The sequence below is a fragment of the Puma concolor genome, chromosome B2 (genome assembly GCF_028749965.1).
Source record: "Puma concolor isolate L17-30 chromosome B2, mPumCon1.1.hap2, whole genome shotgun sequence".
In the NCBI taxonomy this organism is placed as follows: domain Eukaryota; kingdom Metazoa; phylum Chordata; class Mammalia; order Carnivora; family Felidae; genus Puma; species Puma concolor.
In genome coordinates, this window is record NC_141671.1 from 30,542,893 (window position 1) to 30,561,982 (window position 19,090).

The window sequence follows — 19,090 nt, forward strand, 5'->3', positions numbered from 1 at the left end:
TTGATGCAGACTTGCAGCCCACAAACTCCTGCTCACCTTTTCCTTGCAATGCTTGTGTTTATAACTACTACAGTAAGCACTGATAACTATACTTCCTGGGCTTCTATCCCTCATCCACCTCTCAGTCAGGATATGACTCAATTGTTATGACTCTCCCATGTCGGTGTACACAAATGACACTGAATGGACACCTGGGCCATTTGACAGCAGAGGACCACGTAGGCCAAATGAAGAAGGTACTGTTATGGATGATTATACTATAGGGATTGAAGGTCCTCCTATATGTTTTGGATATGGGAAACACAGCCTCAAAAGTCAGCCTCAAGCATGGCTATCTATTATTAAAAATGGAACCCGGCACAAACATATGTTCATACTATCCGCCCATTCTCTGATTGGCTCCAATCTTACAATTAATGACACTCCTCCGGTGTTTCCATCTTGTGCTACTTGTACATTGTCAGAATGGGACGAATGGGTGACTTAGGAAGCATGTAGAGGGGACATAGGGCGAGTTCCTTTAAATACTTCCTATGGAAGCATCATTGATTGGAACCCTATGGGCTCAGCTCACCTTAAAAATTCATTACAAAATCTACAATGGTGTGTTCATAATCATACTATCGTCACCACTCCTAATGGCTCAATTGTTTGGCACAGTGGGGGATTTTCTGCGCCCAGTCCTCATTTAAACCAGGACCCTTACAAAAGCATCTATGGAAATTAACTGCTGCCCCCCACCCTTTCCATACCTGGAAGGGCACATAGTATAACAACAGCTCCAGCAACATTTCTACTTTATCTTTCACGGTCAATAGTACCTGGTACATATGGGCTTGTGTCCGTTTGCCATGCATACTATTAAAAGGACAGAGAGTTGGGATTGATTCTGATGCCCTTATAATCTGTGTTAACTGCTCTTTATACATATATATGTTGTCTTAACAATTCTATACCCTTACTCTGTCACCCGAAAGCTTATATTTATTTAGAGCACAACCTGGCCTGTGGCTGCCGGTTCAGGTGTCTTGACCATGGCAACATTGTTCAGAAATGTATCTGATGGACCACACTCTAGGGGAGTTCCTCATCGATCCCGATCCCGACCGGTTTGCTGGAATGCTTGTTGCAGCTCTCATAGGCATTATTGCTGTGACTGTGGCTGCAGCTACTGCGGCTGTCTCGTTGCACCAATCTGTGCAGATGGTACAATTTTTACAACAATGGCATGAGAAATCGCACCAACATTGGAAGACACAGCAGGATATTGACAGTAGACAGTCCAGTGAGATTGCAGGCCTACAACAGGCTGTGTCATGCTGCTGGGAGATCAGTTACTGAGCCTACAAAGACAAGTATCATTACAATGTGATCGGAACACTACATCAATATGTGTAACCCATTACCATTTAATAACACTAAATTTCCATGGAATGATGTTAGAGACACTTGCTCGGACAATCTAACATGTCTATGGACATTCAACATCTGCAAGCACAGATATATGAGACTTTCAAAACCAATCTGGACATGTTATCTGGATCTAAGATCTTAGAAAGTATATCAGAGGGATGAGGAATATTAAACTCTATAGAGCATGTTAAGATTTTTAGCTTCTCTACTGCTATTCTGTTTATATTAATATGCGGTGTATTTATCATTGCATGTACAGTCTGGTGCCAGAGACGATGAGCCTGTCAATGTATCGACCAACAGTTCGGGATATGCAATGTCCTCCTACAGTCCATCGTATACAGACAGAAAGGGGGAGATGCTGGAGAACAGGCTGGAAGCACCATAAGAATGTCCTGAAGGAAAGGGACAGAGCAGCAAGAAACTGAAAGAAGTTTCATCCCCAGGACAGAAAGCCACTGGGAGTTATGGTTCTCTCCAGAAGGACATCATCCGGGCGTCACCCTGGGGATAAGAATGTTTTATCTGGTGCCAGATGTACTCATGACCCAGTATGGAAAACACTGCAGGTACATGACCTGTCAAGATGCCAAATACTATGTTGTATGTGCTTGCTGTTGTCAACAATTTTCAAAAATAAAAGTGGCTTGAGCCAGCGGACTGAGGCTTTGGCTCCTGGAGAGTCTTAGTTCCCTGCTTTGCAATCCTCTCATCACCACACCTCTAGGACCTGTCTCTCTACATATTCCACACTCTCATTTTCTTTGTGTTTATTTATTACCAATATAGGTGTGTGACATTTCGTGTCTTCCTTTCCAAAGGGTTCTCTAATATTTCTAATTATCTTTTTTTTCTTATTATTTGAGTGTAGTTTACACCCACTGTTCCATTCCTTTCAGGTTATAGCATAGTGACTCGTCATATAATCCAATAATTGCACTCTTGGGTGTTCACCCCCCAAAAGTGAAAACACCAATTCTTTTATTTTTAAGGTTTATTTATTTTTATTGAGAGACGGAGAGAGAGTACAGAAGCAGGGGAAGGGCAGAGAGAGAGGGAAAGGGAGGGAGAGAGAGAGAATCCCAAGCCAACTCACTGCTGTTAGCCCAGAGCCTGATGCGGGGTCAACTTACAAACTGTGAGTGTACATGTCCAGACTATGAAGCATTGTATAGACATTTAGATGCTATTTCCACATCAGAAATGATTTTTGTTTCACTTAGTTTTGAAACATTTAGAAATAGGAGTCCAAGGAAGTGTTTCTACTTTTCAGTTTTCCCTGTATCACCATCATGGGGCTGGAGGACCAGGTGCACAGGGACACAGACACCTCAGCAATGGCACGGGCTCCTGAGCTCTCCTCTCCTGCAATCTTGCCTCACCCCTGAGCCTGACCCCTGTGGACTCCAGGGCTGCTCAGAACCTTTTTCCTCTCCCCACTGATGCCCAGGATTCTGCTCAGACATGTCTACCAGACTTACAGTCCAGACCCTACTCAGGCTTCTCAGTCAGAATCCACCTGAGAGCAGAGCAGTGGGGGATGTCCCCTTACCTTCCACCCCACGTGCGGCCATAGGACTAAGGAAAGAACCCCAGCTGCCTTTCTCCTCCTCAGCCAGGCCCTCCCTAGGTCTCCTTGAGCTCCAGCACCTGGACAGGGTTGTGGACACCAGGGGGCGCCCTCATCCCCCATGATGTTCAGCGTTTGAGGTTCTTGTAAAAGTCCCACTGATACAACCTGTGTCCACCCATAGACAAATAGGTAAGGAAGATGTGTGGTATATACACACATATACAAACACACATGATAGAATATTATGCAGCCACAAAAAGGATGAGATATTGCCACTTGTGACAACATGGACAAACAGGGCAGTGTGTCTGCTAAGTGAAAGAAATCAGACTGAGAAAGACAAGTACCACATGATCTCACTCATATATGGAACTTACAAAACAAATCAAATGAATAAATAGACAAGCACACAGCAGAATCAGACCTATAAATAAAGAGAACTCACTGATGACTGCCAGAGGGAAGGAGGTTGGGAGGGTGGGCACAGTGGGTGAGGGGAGTGGGAGACACAGGCTCCAGTTATGGAAGGAACAGGTCTTAGGAATAAAAGGCACAGCACAGGGAATATCATGAGTGATACTGTAACATCACTGTCTGGTGACAGGTGGCAGCTACACTCTGGTGAGCACAGCATGGTGTAGACAGAGGGTGAAGGGCCCCTGGGTGGCAGTGGGTTCTCCGCTCATGGTCCCAGGGTCATGGGATCCAGCCCTGCAGGAAGCAACCTGCTTGAGATTCTCTTATTCCCTCTCTCTCTCTCTCTCTCTTTCTCTCTCCCTCTCTCCCTCTCTGCCTCTCTTACCTGCTCTGGCTGTGTCTCTGTCAAAAAAAAGAAAATGTATACAGAATTTGAGTCACTGTGTTGTACCCCTGAAACTAACGTAATCATGTCTTTCAGCTATATTCAAAGTTAAAATATTTTTTTAAAGAAATTAATTAGGAAGTATAACTGTAGGGGTGCCTTGGAGGTAAGTTGGTTGGGCATCCGACTCTTGATTTCATCTCAGGTCATGTATGATCTCCTGGTTCCTGGGTGTGAGACCTGCATCAGGCTCTGTGAATGGGTGCGTCCTCTCCCATGGCTGCAAATGCAGAGAAAACGTGCAGTTACAATAAGGCATGGGAAGGCTAAGTGAGACTGGCAGAAGCACAAACCCCTATACATGCAGGTGTTCGTGTGGTGTGTGGGGACAGAGGAGAGACTGAGGTGCAAAAAAAAATTAATTGAATGAGAGAGGAAAGGGACCGGACATAGAAATGAAGAAAACCTCCCAACATGGCATCAAGGTTGGGACGCATAAACTTGTCAGGCACCCATTAGGCATCAGGCACCATTCTCTGGACTACATGGTTCAAGACAAAGTCTCTAAGGAACAAGGAGACTCTGGAGAGTTGGAGGAACCAATTTCATGGGATCAATACTCACTGGAGGAGAAAATGTCCATCTCATCAGGCCGCTCACTACTACTGCCCTCAGTGTGACCCTGCACCTCACTGAGGATCTTTTCACTTGTCACAAATGTGATGGCCAAGCCCTTGGGGGAACTGGCCTGCTCAGGCCTCCTGGAAGGAGAAAGAGGGTAGCACTGGAAGACCCCAAAGTAGGAAGACACCCAAAAGGAGGGACGAGGGTGTAATGTACGAAGACATAGGAAATCAGAGGGTGGGAGGGGACACTGGGAGGTCCGTGTGGGTGTGCAGCTTACAGGTAGGTGTGGGAATCGCCAGGCCGGTGGTAGTTGATGTCAGAGTTCACCTGCTTAATGTCCATGCCTTGGCCACATAGGTTGCTGGCCACAAGAATTCGATATTGAAGACCTTTAAACTACTGTGACCAAGAAAGCCTTTGTCATAAAGACAATCATAAAAATGTTCACAGTCCTTTATCTCAGGGATCTCATTCATTCCCAAGGATACAAGACATCTTTCCATCTCTCCCTCACCTCTCCTCCTGAAGGGTCTCACAGTGTATGGCAATGGCTGGCAAGTTCTGCTCCACCAGGAGCTGGGCCAGGGCAATGCAACACTGCACAGACTTCACAAAGATCTTGCCTTTATGTGGAGAGTAGGGGGATGTGGGCCCATGGGTGTGTGTATGGGGGGAGAATGACAATGTGCCAGAGTGGGAGATTTCTGGAAGTACACCCTCCACATGAAACCACTAAGTCCCTCTTATTCCCCACTACATGATTCCTTTTTTCCTCTAAGTATAATTACTCTTCCTTTCTCTCCTTTGCTTTGGATTTTCCTGAGCAAATCGGCCTCTGAGGAGATACAGAGAACAGTAACCAAATCTGGCAGACATGTTAGGAGACAGGAAGGAGGTACTCCATGACAAAGGGATAAGTATTGGAACTAGGGTCTGGAACGACCATGAACAATATTCCTGCTTATGAAATATTAAACCTAAGACCTACCTTAATTCTGGGAGTAGTTTTAGTGTGAAAAAGTTGCACAATCCGTAAGCTGAGAGAAAGCTTCTCCTCAGGGTGTGATACAAGAAGAAATAAACATATTTAAGAACCCTAACAGGGCCGATGTATATGGGAATATTTAAGGATTTAAAAGTCCGTCCAGATTTTTTTTTAAAGTTTATTAATTTTAAGACAGAGAGAAACAAAGTGACTACGAGTAGCAGGGAGGGGCAGAGACAGAGACAGACAGAGAGATCAAGAGAGAGAATCTCAAGCAGGCTCCACGCTGTCAGCACAGAGCATGACACAGGGCTCCATCTCACAAACCATGAGATCAGGAGTCCGACCCTTAACTGACTGAGCCACCCAGGCTCCCAAAACACAGAGTCTTTATTATTGATGGGTTGTACGTATTTTAAAATATGCAACTGAAGACAGAAGAAACAGCAGCCCCCACATCGGGAACTGGTCTGACAGTGACAGCTGGGCCTCAGTGTGGTCAGAAGTTGACTGATGCCACCACTGGGCCATATTATTCCTGTGGGACATGAGCCAGTCATCTCACGGAACATAAACAGCACACAAGGACACTCGGAAACCATGACATTACTTTATCTAATTAGAGACAAAAACAAGGCACCTTACGACCCACAAAACACCAAACATCTCCCTGTGCTGGTTACTGAGCAATCACTGCTTTTTACCATTTCTTTCTTATATCAAGTTTTTATTTAAATTCCAGTTAGTTAACATACAGTTTAATATTAGTTTCAAGAGTAGAATTGAGTGATTCATCGCTTACATACAACACCCAGTGCTCATCACAAGTGCCCTCCTTAGAACCCATCACCCATGAGCCCGTCCCATTTAACCTGTGACCCACCCAGAAGCTTGACAGCTTCTCAGTACTGACCACCTTGTCTGTTGGGATTTGTGGTAATATTAAAACAAATGACTTTCTTTAAATTTTTTTTAACGTTTATTCATTTTTGAGAGAAAGAGAGAGACAGAGTGCAAGCAGGGGTAGGGCAGAGAGACAGGGAGACACAGAATCCTAAGCAGGCTCCGGACTCCGAGCTGTTAACACGGAGTCCCACGCGGGGCTTGAACTCATGGACCGTGAGATCTTGACCTGAGCCCAAGCCAGATGCTTAACCAACTGAGCCAACCAGGTGCCCCAAAACAAATGACTTTTGATAATTCAATTCCACTCTAATCAATGCTGGAACATCTATATCACTTAGTGAAACAACACACAACACGTTACTTAAAAACAATTATGCATTAGGACAAGATCCATTCCATGTGCAGATGGGCCTATGGAGTTAATGTAACCGAGAAAGACACACTCAATGATACTGTTTCAGGCTCCAGTTTGCAAAGAACCTCAGAGAAACTACACATTGTGTAGATTTAATATAGTATCAAAAATGAATATCCATAATTATCTGAAAAGGTTATAACACATACTATTCTCCTATATTTGGTCAAGGACATCAATTTTTTCATATACTTCGAACAAAACAACACAAGAGATGCAGAAGCAAATCTGAACATCCAGTGGTCTTCTAACGAGACAGAAGAAAGAGACTTGCAATGAAAGAAAACCACCCTTCTCACTGCCCCTTTTATTTGGAACATTGTCACTTTCCATACAAACAATATTTCTGTTTTCATATGATTGTAAATGAATTAATAAATACTTGAACCGGTTTTATTCCTACTATGGTAAATATGGATCGATAGAATCCACAGACACACAATTCTCCCTGGGAGCCTCACTAATTTGTAAGACTGGAGAGATGTCCTGAGAACAAAATGCTGGAGAATCAGTGACTCACACAGCTCCTGGTCCACGGCTCAGGGACACAGTGGGACGAAGAGCGCTCTGTGCAGTAGGTGAGGCGTCCAGGCCAAGTCCCAGGTCCCCAGGCCCGCCTCTCAGGGACTCTGGCCCCAGGGCGGCGTCGGGGGCGGGGAAGCCCAGTGTTGGGGAGTCCCCATCTGCCCTGGTTTCACTTCTCCCTGTCACAACCTGTGTCAGGTCCTTCTGCCTGGATACTGATGACGCGGCCTCGGTTCACACTCCTATTAGTGTCCGATTTCCGAAGAAGCCAATCAGCGGCACCGTGGTTCCGGGGTATGAAGTTTCCGCACCCGCCTCCTGAGACTCACATTTGTCCCCAGACCGCGAGGATGCGGTTCGCGATGTCCCGAACTCTGCTCCTACTGCTGTCGGGGGCCCTGGCCGTGACCCAGACCTGGGCGGGTGAGTGCGGGGTCGGGAGGAAAGGGACTCTGCAGGGCAGGAGCGAGGAGACCGCCCGGCGGGGAAGCGGAACCCCCGGGGAGCCGACTGTCCACCGCCCGGACCCAGACCTCCACCCGGGCTTTGCCCCGGGCTCCCCTCCCCCGTCCCTCCCGGACTCCGTCCTGCTCTGCCCAACTCGGGTCCCCCTCCCCTCCCGGCCGCCTCCCCCTGGGACCCGGGCCCCGCGCGGGGAGGAGGGTCGGGCGGGGTCTCAGCCCCTCCGCGCCCGCAGGCTCCCACTCCCTCAGGTATTTCTACACCGCGGTGTCCCGGCCCGGCCTCGGGGAGCCCCGCTTCATCGCCGTGGGCTACGTGGACGACACGCAGTTCGTGCGGTTCGACAGCGACGCCCCGAATCCGAGGATGGAGCCGCGGGCCCCGTGGGTGGAGCAGGTGGGGCCGGAGTATTGGGACCGGGAGACGCGGATCGCGAAGGACAGCGCACAGATTTCCCGAGTGGCCCTGAACACGATGCTCCGCTACTACAACCAGAGCGAGTCCGGTGAGCGACGCGGGCCCGGGTCCAGGTCACGACCCCCATCCCCACGGACGGGCCGGGGTCGCCCCGAGTCTCCGGGTCAGAGCGCTGTCCCGAGGCCGCGACCCTCGTCCCACGACCCTGGAAGAGCCCGAGGGAGGTTTTAGGCGGGTTTACTTTCGGTTTCACCTTAATCACTGCTGCTCTGGGGGCGGGGCGGGGACAGGGTCGCACAACATCCAGTGGATGTATGGCTGTGACGTCGGACGGGACGGCCGCCTCCTCCGCGGGTACTTTCAGGAGTCCTATGACGGCAAGGATTACATGGCCCTGAACGAAGACCTGCGCTCCTGGACCGCGGCGGACACCGCGGCGCAGATCACACGCCGCAAGTGGGAGGAGGCGGGTGAGGCGGAGCGCTACAGGAACTACCTGGAGGGCGTGTGCGTGGAGTGGCTCCTCAAGTACCTGGAAAACGGGAAGGAGACGCTGCTGCGCGCAGGTACCGGGACCGCGGGGCCTCCCTAATCTCCCCTCCACTGGGGCTGGCTGCGCATGAGGAAGAGAAAATGGACTTAGTGTCAGAACGGCGCCCCTCCCACGGGTAGGAAGAGGGAGATCCGCCTGGAAGTTCATATTCCTACTAGAGGCTGACTCCCCTAGAGGGTGCTTTTCTCTAAAACACAGGCAGGTATCCAGTCTCTCCCTGGGATGCCTGTTGAGATCATCCCAGAAATAACCCATCAGCAGTTCCCTCTGACCCTGGCAGCCACCTTGTGAACTCTGCCCTTCCCTCTCAAGGCTTTGATCTCCCTGAGAACATCTTTGGAGATCTGACTCTGGGTTTTCTGAATCATTCACCCTCCACCACAGTCAGAACTATAGTGTGTTCCCCACTTTAGATCTGCAGCCTCCCACCCGGGCTCTCTCCCTGATTCCAGAACTTAACAAGAATCAGGAGATCCCAAAGGCTAGACTGGGGTCTGGGTTTTGTGCTTCTTCCATCCAGACCAGTTGTCCCATCCACCTCAGGATGGTCACGTGGATGCAGTTTCAGTGGCCCATAAAGCTAAACCACAGTGTGGATTCTCTGTTTCTTCTTCCTCAGAATCTCCCAAAACACGGGTGACCCGCCACCGGATCTCTGACCGTGAGGTGACCCTGAGGTGCTGGGCTCTGGGCTTCTACCCTGCGGAGATCACTCTGACCTGGCAGCGTGATGGGGAGGACCACACCCAGGACGCAGAGCTTGTGGAGACCAGGCCTGCGGGAGATGGAACCTTCCAACAGTGGGCGGCTGTGGTGGTGCCTTCTGGAGAGGAGCAGAGATACACGTGCCATGTGCAGCACGAGGGGCTGCCCGAGCCCATCACCCTGAGATGGGGTAAGGAGGGTTTGGGGTAGAGCCCCGTGTCAGGGAAAGCAGGGCCCTTCTGGAAATTTCAGAGTCAGGACTGAAGCCAGAGGTCTGGGCCCCTCACCTTCCTTCCCTTTCCAGAGCCATCCTCTCAGCCCTCCATCCCCATCCTGGGCATCATTGCTGGTGTGGCTATCCTTGTGGTCACTGTGGTGGTTGGAGCTGTGATCTGGAGGAAGAAGTGCTCAGGTAGGAACAGAGTGGGGGGATGTGAGTTCTCTTGTCCCGCTGGGGGGCTTCCTAGGTAACACATTGTCCTGCCTGGTTCCTGGGAAGTTCCATCCACACACATGGACCTGCCCACTCTGGAGCCATTACTAACATTCACTTTGTAGCAAAGCACTTGTGAAAATGAAGAACAGATTTTCACTTGGTAATTCTGGTGACGGGGACCTGATTCCCAGCAGTGACAGGACAGAGAGGAAGGTCCCTGCTGAGGTCAGACCTCCAGCAAGTCAGGTGGTCCTGTGACCCCACACCTCTTTCTTCATGTGTCCCAATCCTGTCCTGGGTGTTCAGTCAGAACTCTGGAAACTTCATTGTGGACCAGGACTAGGAGGTTGCTCTAGGATCACATGGCCCACCTGTCCCAGGTCTCTAATATGCTATTTTCTTCCACAGGAGGAAAGGGACCAAGCTATTCTCATGCTGCACGTAAGTATGGAGGGGGTGATCCCTGAAACCCTGGGATAGTGTAGACAGGACCCCATGGGGAGCTCACCCCCGTCCCCCTGCCCATAGCTGCTCCTTTAGTCTCAGCTCCTGTGGCTCTGATCTCATCTTGTTTGTTCTACCCCAGGCGATGACAGTACTCGGGGCTCTGATTCGTCTGTAATCGCTCCTAAAGGTAAGACTCTGGAGGGTGAAGTGGGGAGGAGTGGTGGCACTAGGGCACTAGGGACACTTTGAGCATGTGGGGGGCTGTTGAGTATGTGGCACTTATGTGACTGACCTAAATGTGTTCATGATGACTTTTTGTCACAGTTTGAGACCCACTGCCTGTGGTGGACTGAGCGATGCAGGATCTGTTCACACTCCCACTTGGTGACATCGAGGTCCCCTGATTTTCTTCAGATGGTGTCAGATGTGTCTGTGTTCCTATTAGCATATTGTGAGGACGCAGGAGAGTGGCCCCCATGCCCACCATGACCCTTCCCATACTGATTCGTGTTCTGTCTCCATTCCTGTCTTTACTTCATGTTGGCCTGAATACTGACACCTTACTTCCTCTACTGAAAATGAGAATCCAGATATGAATTTGTGTTTTGTAATTCTGGGTATGTGGGGACGATGAGGTAATAAATGAGAAAATTTGTAAAATTCCAAGAGAAAATAAAGGAAAGCCCTGAGAACCTCCCAGAACCCGCATATTTCTTGTGCTGTGTCTGTTGCAGGTGGGGACAGGAGAGGGCTGGAGGAGCCGAGCGGGGACGGGGCCTGGGTCCAGTCGGTGCTCAGTGCATCCTTGGTGTGTCAAGCTCCCTCCTCAGCTGGGTCATGTCTCTGCTCCTTGTCCTTGTCCCTTCTGTGGAACCTTGTCTCACCAGGACCATGACTACAGGGACATGGACGTCATCTGTCACCAGGACCTTGTGAAGCAAGAGCTTCCTGTGACTGGGTCAGCCCAGGCTCCATCCTGGGTCGTGACCTCAGCCCCATCTTTGGGTGTTTTCCCCCCATTGTTCCTATGGAGCATCAGGCCTGTTCTTGCTCTTTTGTCCAAGTTCCTGTCTCATTCTCCCCGGGTGACCCCAGTGGCTGCAGCACCAGGAGTTCTTTGGACTCTTGTTCTCACAGGCCTTGGTGGCCCCTGCACACAGAAGTCTCTGGGGTTTGGAGAGGTGAATTTTCAGATTGATCCATCTCCTCCCTCTCGAGCTGTCTTCTGGATTATTCTTTAGATTCTGGGGGTTGAGAGGAAACTGGGAGTTTCTCATCCTTCTTCAACTTAATTTACTTTCTACCTCCCTGTCTCTCTGCCCCCTCTCCGTGCCCTTAGTGATGCGGGTTCTTGCTCCCATCCAAGTTCATGGATGTATAAAGAAGGGTCTAATGTAGATTTCTATTTGATTGGAGAAAGGGCCCCATGGAGCCTACATACAGTGATTCTGAAGATAGGACTGTAACTGTATGCTGTGCTGTGCAGGGGAAATGCTGTGGGAGGGGGGAGCAGCCCTGAGGGAAAGTAGAGGCGGCACTGATGGTGAGGTGGGGGCACTTTGTGCGGGAGCTGCCACGGACCGGCTGTGCCTGAGGCTCATCCAGAAGACAGAGGTCCTCTCCGCTGACCAATCGTTCCACTGATAATCTCGTGTGCCACGTGCAGGACCTGCTATTTTTTTCATCTAGGGCACCTCAGTAATTAAGAAGAGGCAAACATGCTGGTCTTGTGGAGAATATGTCCTAGGGGTGAGGGACAGACTCCACTTGACCCTGGAACAATGTGGGGAGTGAGGGCAATCACCCCATTGAGCAGTCAGAAATCCAAGTATAACTTTTGACTCCCCTGAAAGTTAAATACTACCACTAATAATGTACGGTTCATAAGAAGCCTTACTGAAAAGAGGAATAGTCATTTAACACATATTTTGTACGTTACATGTATATGTAACGTGTATTCTTACAATAAAATAGGCTGGAGAAAATAGTAAGAAAGCATAAGAGAAAGTGCATTGACAGCACTTTTGTAAAAAAGTCCACATATCGATGGATGTCCCCAGTTCAAACCAGTGTAATTCAGAGTCAACTGTATATTGTTATAAATGTGGTAAATAAGGGAAGTGTTTAAATTGGAAATTGGTAGGTGCTTTGAGGAAGGTGACCCAGAGAGTTACCTGTGGGGGGACAGGGAAGGTGGCTACTTTACTAGGGTGGTAAGTGTGAGCTTCACTGGGAAGCTGACCTCTGAGAGATGTGCAGGACACAAGGAGTTGTTGAAGACCATGTCTCAGAGAGTTCTTTCCAGGCAGGGGAACCTCCAGGCACACGCACTAGGGCAGGAACATGTCCTTGTTCAAGGAAGGGTGAGAGGCCACTGTGGCTGGAGCAGAGAGCATGTGAAATGCGGTCAGATGTCTAGACTTTAGGATTAGAAGGCTTTTGAGTTTTCTCTGAGTGACATGTGGAGTCACCGGATGGTTTAGATCAGATGGTTCACGTCGTACTACTTGTCTTAGCAGCATGTTTGCTGCTGTGCAGAATCGAGAGGTGAAGGGCGGGAGACCAGTAGGGAAAGTGTAGGAAGCCAGTGCAGTTTCCAGGAGGGGGGAATGTTGGATTTATTTTGGGGTTTGAGGAGAGAAAATAACAGGAAGTGACTGTACTCTTGTTATTTTGTGTGTGTGTGTGTGTTCTGGATACATTTAAAGATGAACTTTGCAGCATGTCATAATGTATTAATTCTGGGTTGTGAGAAGGAGGAATCAAGGACAGCATCCAATACTTCAGACTGCAAGAAGAAAGGGGGGGGGTGTCTGCCAATGAGACAGGGAAGATTTTGGAAGTAGGACATTCGGGGAAGTTGCATCACAAGCACCCAATTTAGGAATGTCGAATATGGGATTATTAGAAAAGCAAGCGAAGATCCAGCTGGATATAGAGTGCAGGGTGGGAAAATATCTAGGTTGGAGGAATAGATATGGAGGTGACACCAAATAAATGATGTTTAGAGCCTTCAGCATAGATGAGGTCACCAAGGGATGATGGCCATAGAAGAGAAAGGAACAGGACCAAACCCTGGACCCCTCAGTGCTAAGCAAGCTGATCAGAGCACACGCACATACTGAACAGTTCTGGTTCTGCACCTGGAAGGCACACACTCCAGGGACACCCAGCCTTCAGTGTCCACTGGAATTTCCTGGACTTAGGAAGAGCTAGACAACCTGGAGTAGAGCATGAGATTCTGGGTTTATAACAAGTTTGGTGCTGCTTCTGGTCTTCAGATCACACACTGAGCAGCAAGCACATAAAGCAGGATCCCACGTGGCTGTGCCTCAGCCTCTCCTGTGGGGCTTATTAAGTAGTGATTCCTGGGTCCAGGCCCAACACTCTAACAGGGTATGTGGAGAGAGGCCTGAGTGTTTTGTAATGAACCCACGAGCAATCCTGGGGTTCCACCAGATAGAGTTGCAGTGAAGTCACTGATGAGAGCCCTCATTGTGGGAAGGGGTCTTACATCCACATTTAAATGTTGTAGTTTTTTCTAGGAAGAAAAATGCAAGACCTGCTGGGAGATACATATTTTCTCTCCCAGGGGGCAGAGCCAGGTGGCAGATTGAGGATGTGGTTATCAGCTCAACACAAAATCTCTGAAATAACAAGAGCGTAGATCTTAAATGTTTTCCCCACACAAAAGGAAATGGTGACTATGTGACACGGTGCAGGTCTTAGCTATGGTTGTAAGCATTTTGCAGCATAGAAACGTATCAAATCAAGGGATTGTAGCCTTAAACTGACACAATGGTGTATGCCAGTTATATCTCAGTAAAACTGGTGAAAAAAAGTCTGAAATCATGCTCTCTAATGCTACTCCCTACATCGACTTCTCCCTCTTTGTGTTACATGTGCACAGTTACAGAGACTGGGATGAGAGAAAGAGAATGTGGGGCCTTGTTCTATTTCAAGGAAAGTCACAAACCAGGCTTGAGTCTACACAGACAGGAACAGAACCCACAATGGAGGCTCACATATAGCCAGGGCCCTGCTGCTGGGTAAAGATGCCACCCTCACAACAGAGTCCCCTGACATAGGACGCTGGATCAGGAGGCTGAGACTGCTGTTGCTGCTGCCCCTTGCAACTAACTGCATGACACCACTGTCACTCAAACACCTGTGCCAAATGCCATGTAGTGCGGTCCCAGCCTATCTGTCCCATGTCCTGAGAGAGAGTCTGGCAGGTGGTCACGTGACTGTGAAGTTTCATGCCACATCCAATGGAAAACATCCAAAGGCTGTTTGGCAAAATGTGTTCTCCTCTCCATGGTCTCTGCCCTCCATCAGGATTTTTAAACGTGGAAATCTTTTATGTGGGAAGAGCGTACTAGTTCTGGGCATGGCAACTGGGGACCAGGAATGGAAAAAGAATGACAAATTGCAATATTTGGAACAGTGATTTGAGACTACAACTTGATATGATACATTGTAGGCACTCAGGTCAGATTAGAGGAAGGAGTGACTAAAAAATGGCATCTTTCAACTTTTCCCCTTGATAGTTGTTATGGGGTCCAGCTTTTGTCTACTCCAGTTCTACTCACAAGTAAGTGGAGTAGCACTTTCGGGTGATGAAGTGAATGTTCAAAATGTCTTCTGAAGCCTTTGTCTCTTCCTAGGATTACGTTACCCAGATCCGTAACACTTCAGATGATCCTTATATATACACTGACACTTCATATTTCTTTGTACATGCCTGTATTTCTGGGCAGAGTATCCAAAATTTACCAGGTTTTATGTGACCCTCACAAAAGTCTGCAAAATCATTCCAGGTTAGACATTGTGCTCCTCCACCTCTGGTCCACGAACAGCTAGTAATCAAACTGTTTTTAGCAGATCCAATGAAGATATACAGGCTTATTTTTGTCTTGATTGCCAGTCTGAGACAAGATAAGGTCTCACTTTCATTTCTGTCTCTATCTGTTTGTGGGCTGATGCACATTCACAGACTAGTGCTGGCTCAAAAAAGACACAGATCACCCCTGGTTTAGGTAGACTTGTATTCTACTACCTGGTCTGGTGCTGGATAAATCTCAGAAATGAAACAATTGTGAATGGGGATCCTCTTCCAGTAACACAGTAGACTAAGTTTTAAAGCTGCCTCTTCTTATAAAAATGACTAACAATGATTATATATGTGTGTGTGTGTATTATATATATATGTATATATTTCATACATATATTTGGTGATGTGTATATATATCACCCAAAAAAAACAATCAAGAGAATAATCATTTAGGCCAAAATATAATAATGGGCAAAAAGCCAGGGATGATGGCTGCTCTGATACTTAAGGTGTATTTCAAATCTAGAAAATCTTAGCTTGCCTTCTCAGGCTCAGGAACTGAATAGACAGGAAATAATGCCCAGAGCTTATTCTATTTTATGAGAAATATCCCTCCCTGAAAATATGGGAACCTAAGACTCATAGATTCATATCTTCAGAAAAGGGTGACACAAATCACATCGACTCTAAGATATTATTCTAAGGAGGTTTGCTTGGAGCTAGCACAAAGTGAGCAAACAGCTACTTCAAAGAATTTCCAATCACAGACTAACGCTTCTGTGATTTGTAATCCAAATTTGCTTTGCTATTTTGGGTCAAAATACCTTCAAGTCATTATTTTAGTTTATTATTTTCCAGGATTGATATTGACTCAAATTTATAAGAAAGAAACAAATTTCTCTAGAAAAATCTACATTTTACCTGTGTGTCAAAAAATGTACACAAAGAATTGCACAAAGAAAAAGAGAAATTGTAGCATGAAATGTAAAGTACAAACGGGAATAGACTGTGATTGAGCAACTTTAGAGAGAATAGGTAGTAAAAAAACGTGATAAAACTTCAATATTGCACTCATAGGACACAAAATATAACATGACCATGATATGATGTAAATATATAAACATATGTTATGTGAATGAATATTATGTATGTGACATAAAGAAAAAATGCTAGTAAAGAGAGACAGCAACATTCTATAGTGACAAAAGGGTCAAACTATCAGAAGGATGAAACAATTCTGAATATATTGTCACCTCAGCGCCAAATACATGAAAACAAAACAGACAGAAATTAAGAAACAGGTAATACAACTGTAATAGTCAGAAACAATATATCACTTTCCATAATGGATAGAACATCTATGCAGAGATCAATAAACATAAAGAAGGCTTGAGCCGTACTGTAAACCAATAGTACAAATCTGACATTTATTGAACATTCCAGCCATCAACAGAATACACATTCTTTTCAAATGCACGTGGAGATTTGTTGAGGATAAATCATATATATTCTATTATATATGTGTGTGTGTGAGTGTGTGTGTGTGTGTGTGTGTGTGTGTGTATGTGTGTCTGTATACCACCTCTTCTTTATCCATTCATCAGTCGATGGACATTCAGGCTCTCTCCATCGTTTACCTCTTGTTGATAATGCTGCTATAAATATTGGGGTCATGTACCCCTACAAATACGTATTTTGTACTCTTTGCATAAATACCTGGTAGTGCAATTGCTGGATCATAGAGTATTTCTATTATTAGTTTTCTGAGGAATCTCCACACTATTCTCCAGAGTGGCTACACCAGTTTACATTCCCACCAACACTGCAAGAGGGTTCCCCTTTCTCCACATGTTCGCAGAAATCTGTCTTGATGACTACTGCTTTGTAATGTAGCTTGAAATCTAGAATCATGATGCCTCCCGTTTTTTGTTTTTCAGAGTTGCTTTGGCTATTCAGGTCTTTTGTGGTTCCATACAAATTTTAGGATTATTTGTCCTAGCTCTGTGAAAAATGCTGGTGGGGGGGCGCCTGGGTGGCTCAGTCGGTTAAGCGGCCGACTTCAGCTCAGGTCATGATCTCGCGGTCCGTGAGTTCAAGCCCCGCATCAGGCTCTGTGCTGGCAGCTCAGAGCCCGGAGCCTGTTTCAGATTCTGTGTCTCCCTCTCTCTGACCCTTCCCCGTTCATGCTCTGTCTCTCCCTGTCTCAAAAATAAATAAACGTTAAAAAATTTTTTTTAAAAAAAGAAAAATGCTGGTGGTATTTTGATAGGGATTGCATTAAATGTATAGATTGCTTTGGGGAGGATAGACATTTTACCCATGTTTGTTCTTCCATGAACATGGAATGCTTTTCCATTTCTTTGTGTCTTCTTCAATTTCTTTCATAAGTGTTCTATAGTTATCAGAGCCCAAAACTTTTTCCTCTTTAGTTAGGTTTATCCCTAGGTATCTTATTGTTTTTGGTGCAACCCCAAATAGGATTGATTCTTTGTTTCTATTTTTTCTACTCTGTTATTCATGTTTACAAATGCAACACATTTCTGTACATTGATTTGACAGTCTGCTTTTTTGCTGAATTCATGCGTTAGTTCTAGCAATTTTTTTTGGTGGAATCTTTTGAGTTTTCTACACACAGTACTATATCTTCTGAGAAGAGTGAAAGTTTGAGCACTTCCTTGCCAATTTGGATGCCTTTTGTTTCATTTTGTTGTCTCATTGCTGAAGCTAAGACTTCCATAGTATGCTAATTTTCTGAGGAGTCTTTTGCCCAGACTCTCCCTCCCACTGTCCTCCTGCCATCACCAAGGGGAGCGCTGTGGCATGGTGCTCAGAGCCTTGTCCAGACTTGTCCCCTGTCTTGGCGCCCCTCCTTGTCCCTCCCCTCCAGTGCAGGCACCTGCCCTTGGCCCTCCTCCATCCTGGGCCAACACCCGCACTGTCCTGTCCCCTCTCCTTCATCCCACCCTCACTCCCTTGTGGCCTCCACTCTCCCTGTGTGCAGGAATCCCAGTCTCCCTGGTCCCTCTGCACCCCTCCCCTATGGCCCCATGCCTGCTCACACCCCTTGCCCACATGCTGGGCCCTCACCAAGCTCTCCTCTCTCAGGAGCTCCTCCCATGGGGCCCTGCATCAGCACCCCCTCCTCCTGGCCTTGGCCCAAGTCCCCTCCTCTCTTGTCAGCCTCTGATTCAAGTTTGTTCTGGGACATTCAGTCCCCCCTTCCCAGACCCTCAACACTAGTCTCCGCTGCTGGCTCCTGCCTTCCCCTATCCCCCACCAACCAGAGAACTGCTCGAGGTCCCGCTGCCTTATCCTTGGCCCTCACCCCATGCTTTGGTTCCACGACCTCAGTGGGCCTCACTCCTGACATCTGGTCTCCAAACTGGCTGTCCAGCCACGTGGTCAGCACCAGCCTTTCCACACAGTCAGACTTCTCCCAGCCTGCCCATCCTGGGCTGGAAGTCTCCCCCTAACCCTCCTTGGAGATATGACCTGCCCTCCTCCCAGAAGCACCCCCACCATGCAGGTCCTTCCCCAAGGTGTGCACCGGGGCATGTCGAATCTATTTTCTCTTCTACTGCCCCGCCTTTCTTTTCTTTCTTTCTTTCTTTCTTTCTTTCTTTCTTTTCTTTTCTTTTCTTTTCTTTTCTTTTCTTTTCTTTTTTGGAAGTATTGCTGAGGCACTTTATAACCATTTTCTTTTTTTTAAATATGAAATTTATTGTCATATTGGTTTCCATACAACACCCAGTGCTCATCCCAAAAGGTACCCTTCCTCAATACACATCACCCACCCTCCCCTCCCTCCCACCCCCCATCAACCCTCAGTTTGTTCTCAGTTTTTAAGAGTCTCTTATACTTTGGCTATCTCTCTCTCTAACCTCTTTTCTTTTTTCATCCCCTCCCCCATGGACTTCTGTTAAGTTTCTCAGGATCCACATAAGAGTGAAAACATATGGTATCTGTCTTTCTCTGTATGACTTATTTCAC

General features: G+C 47.2%; 1 protein-coding gene and 1 long non-coding RNA gene across 2 annotated transcripts; one reads left to right on the plus strand and one right to left on the minus strand.

The window, feature by feature from the left end:
* Positions 1-958: 958 nt before the first annotated feature.
* On the minus strand, positions 959-7,566 carry LOC112853706 (uncharacterized). Its single transcript, XR_015250744.1, has 2 exons — positions 7,242-7,566; positions 959-6,717 (listed from the first exon to the last, which is right to left on the minus strand). It is a non-coding gene; the product is annotated as an uncharacterized LOC112853706 (long non-coding RNA).
* Positions 7,556-10,974, plus strand: LOC147580836 (class I histocompatibility antigen, Gogo-B*0103 alpha chain-like). The gene is made up of 8 exons (XM_086705864.1): positions 7,556-7,669; positions 7,944-8,213; positions 8,416-8,691; positions 9,298-9,573; positions 9,688-9,795; positions 10,228-10,260; positions 10,406-10,453; positions 10,591-10,974. Exons 1-8 carry the CDS (start codon positions 7,597-7,599, stop codon positions 10,593-10,595), a joined length of 1,089 nt encoding a protein of 362 aa, XP_086561990.1. The 5' UTR covers positions 7,556-7,596; the 3' UTR covers positions 10,596-10,974.
* Positions 10,975-19,090: the final 8,116 nt, after the last annotated feature.

Coding starts and splice junctions, on each gene's coding strand:
- LOC147580836 (XM_086705864.1), top strand. CDS start 7,597: ATGCGGTTCGCGATGTCCCGAACTCTGCTCCTACTGCTGTCGGGGGCC. Junction 8,692..9,297: donor GGAGACGCTGCTGCGCGCAG/GTACCGGGACCG, acceptor CTTCTTCCTCAG/AATCTCCCAAAACACGGGTG. Junction 9,574..9,687: donor GCCCATCACCCTGAGATGGG/GTAAGGAGGGTT, acceptor TTCCCTTTCCAG/AGCCATCCTCTCAGCCCTCC.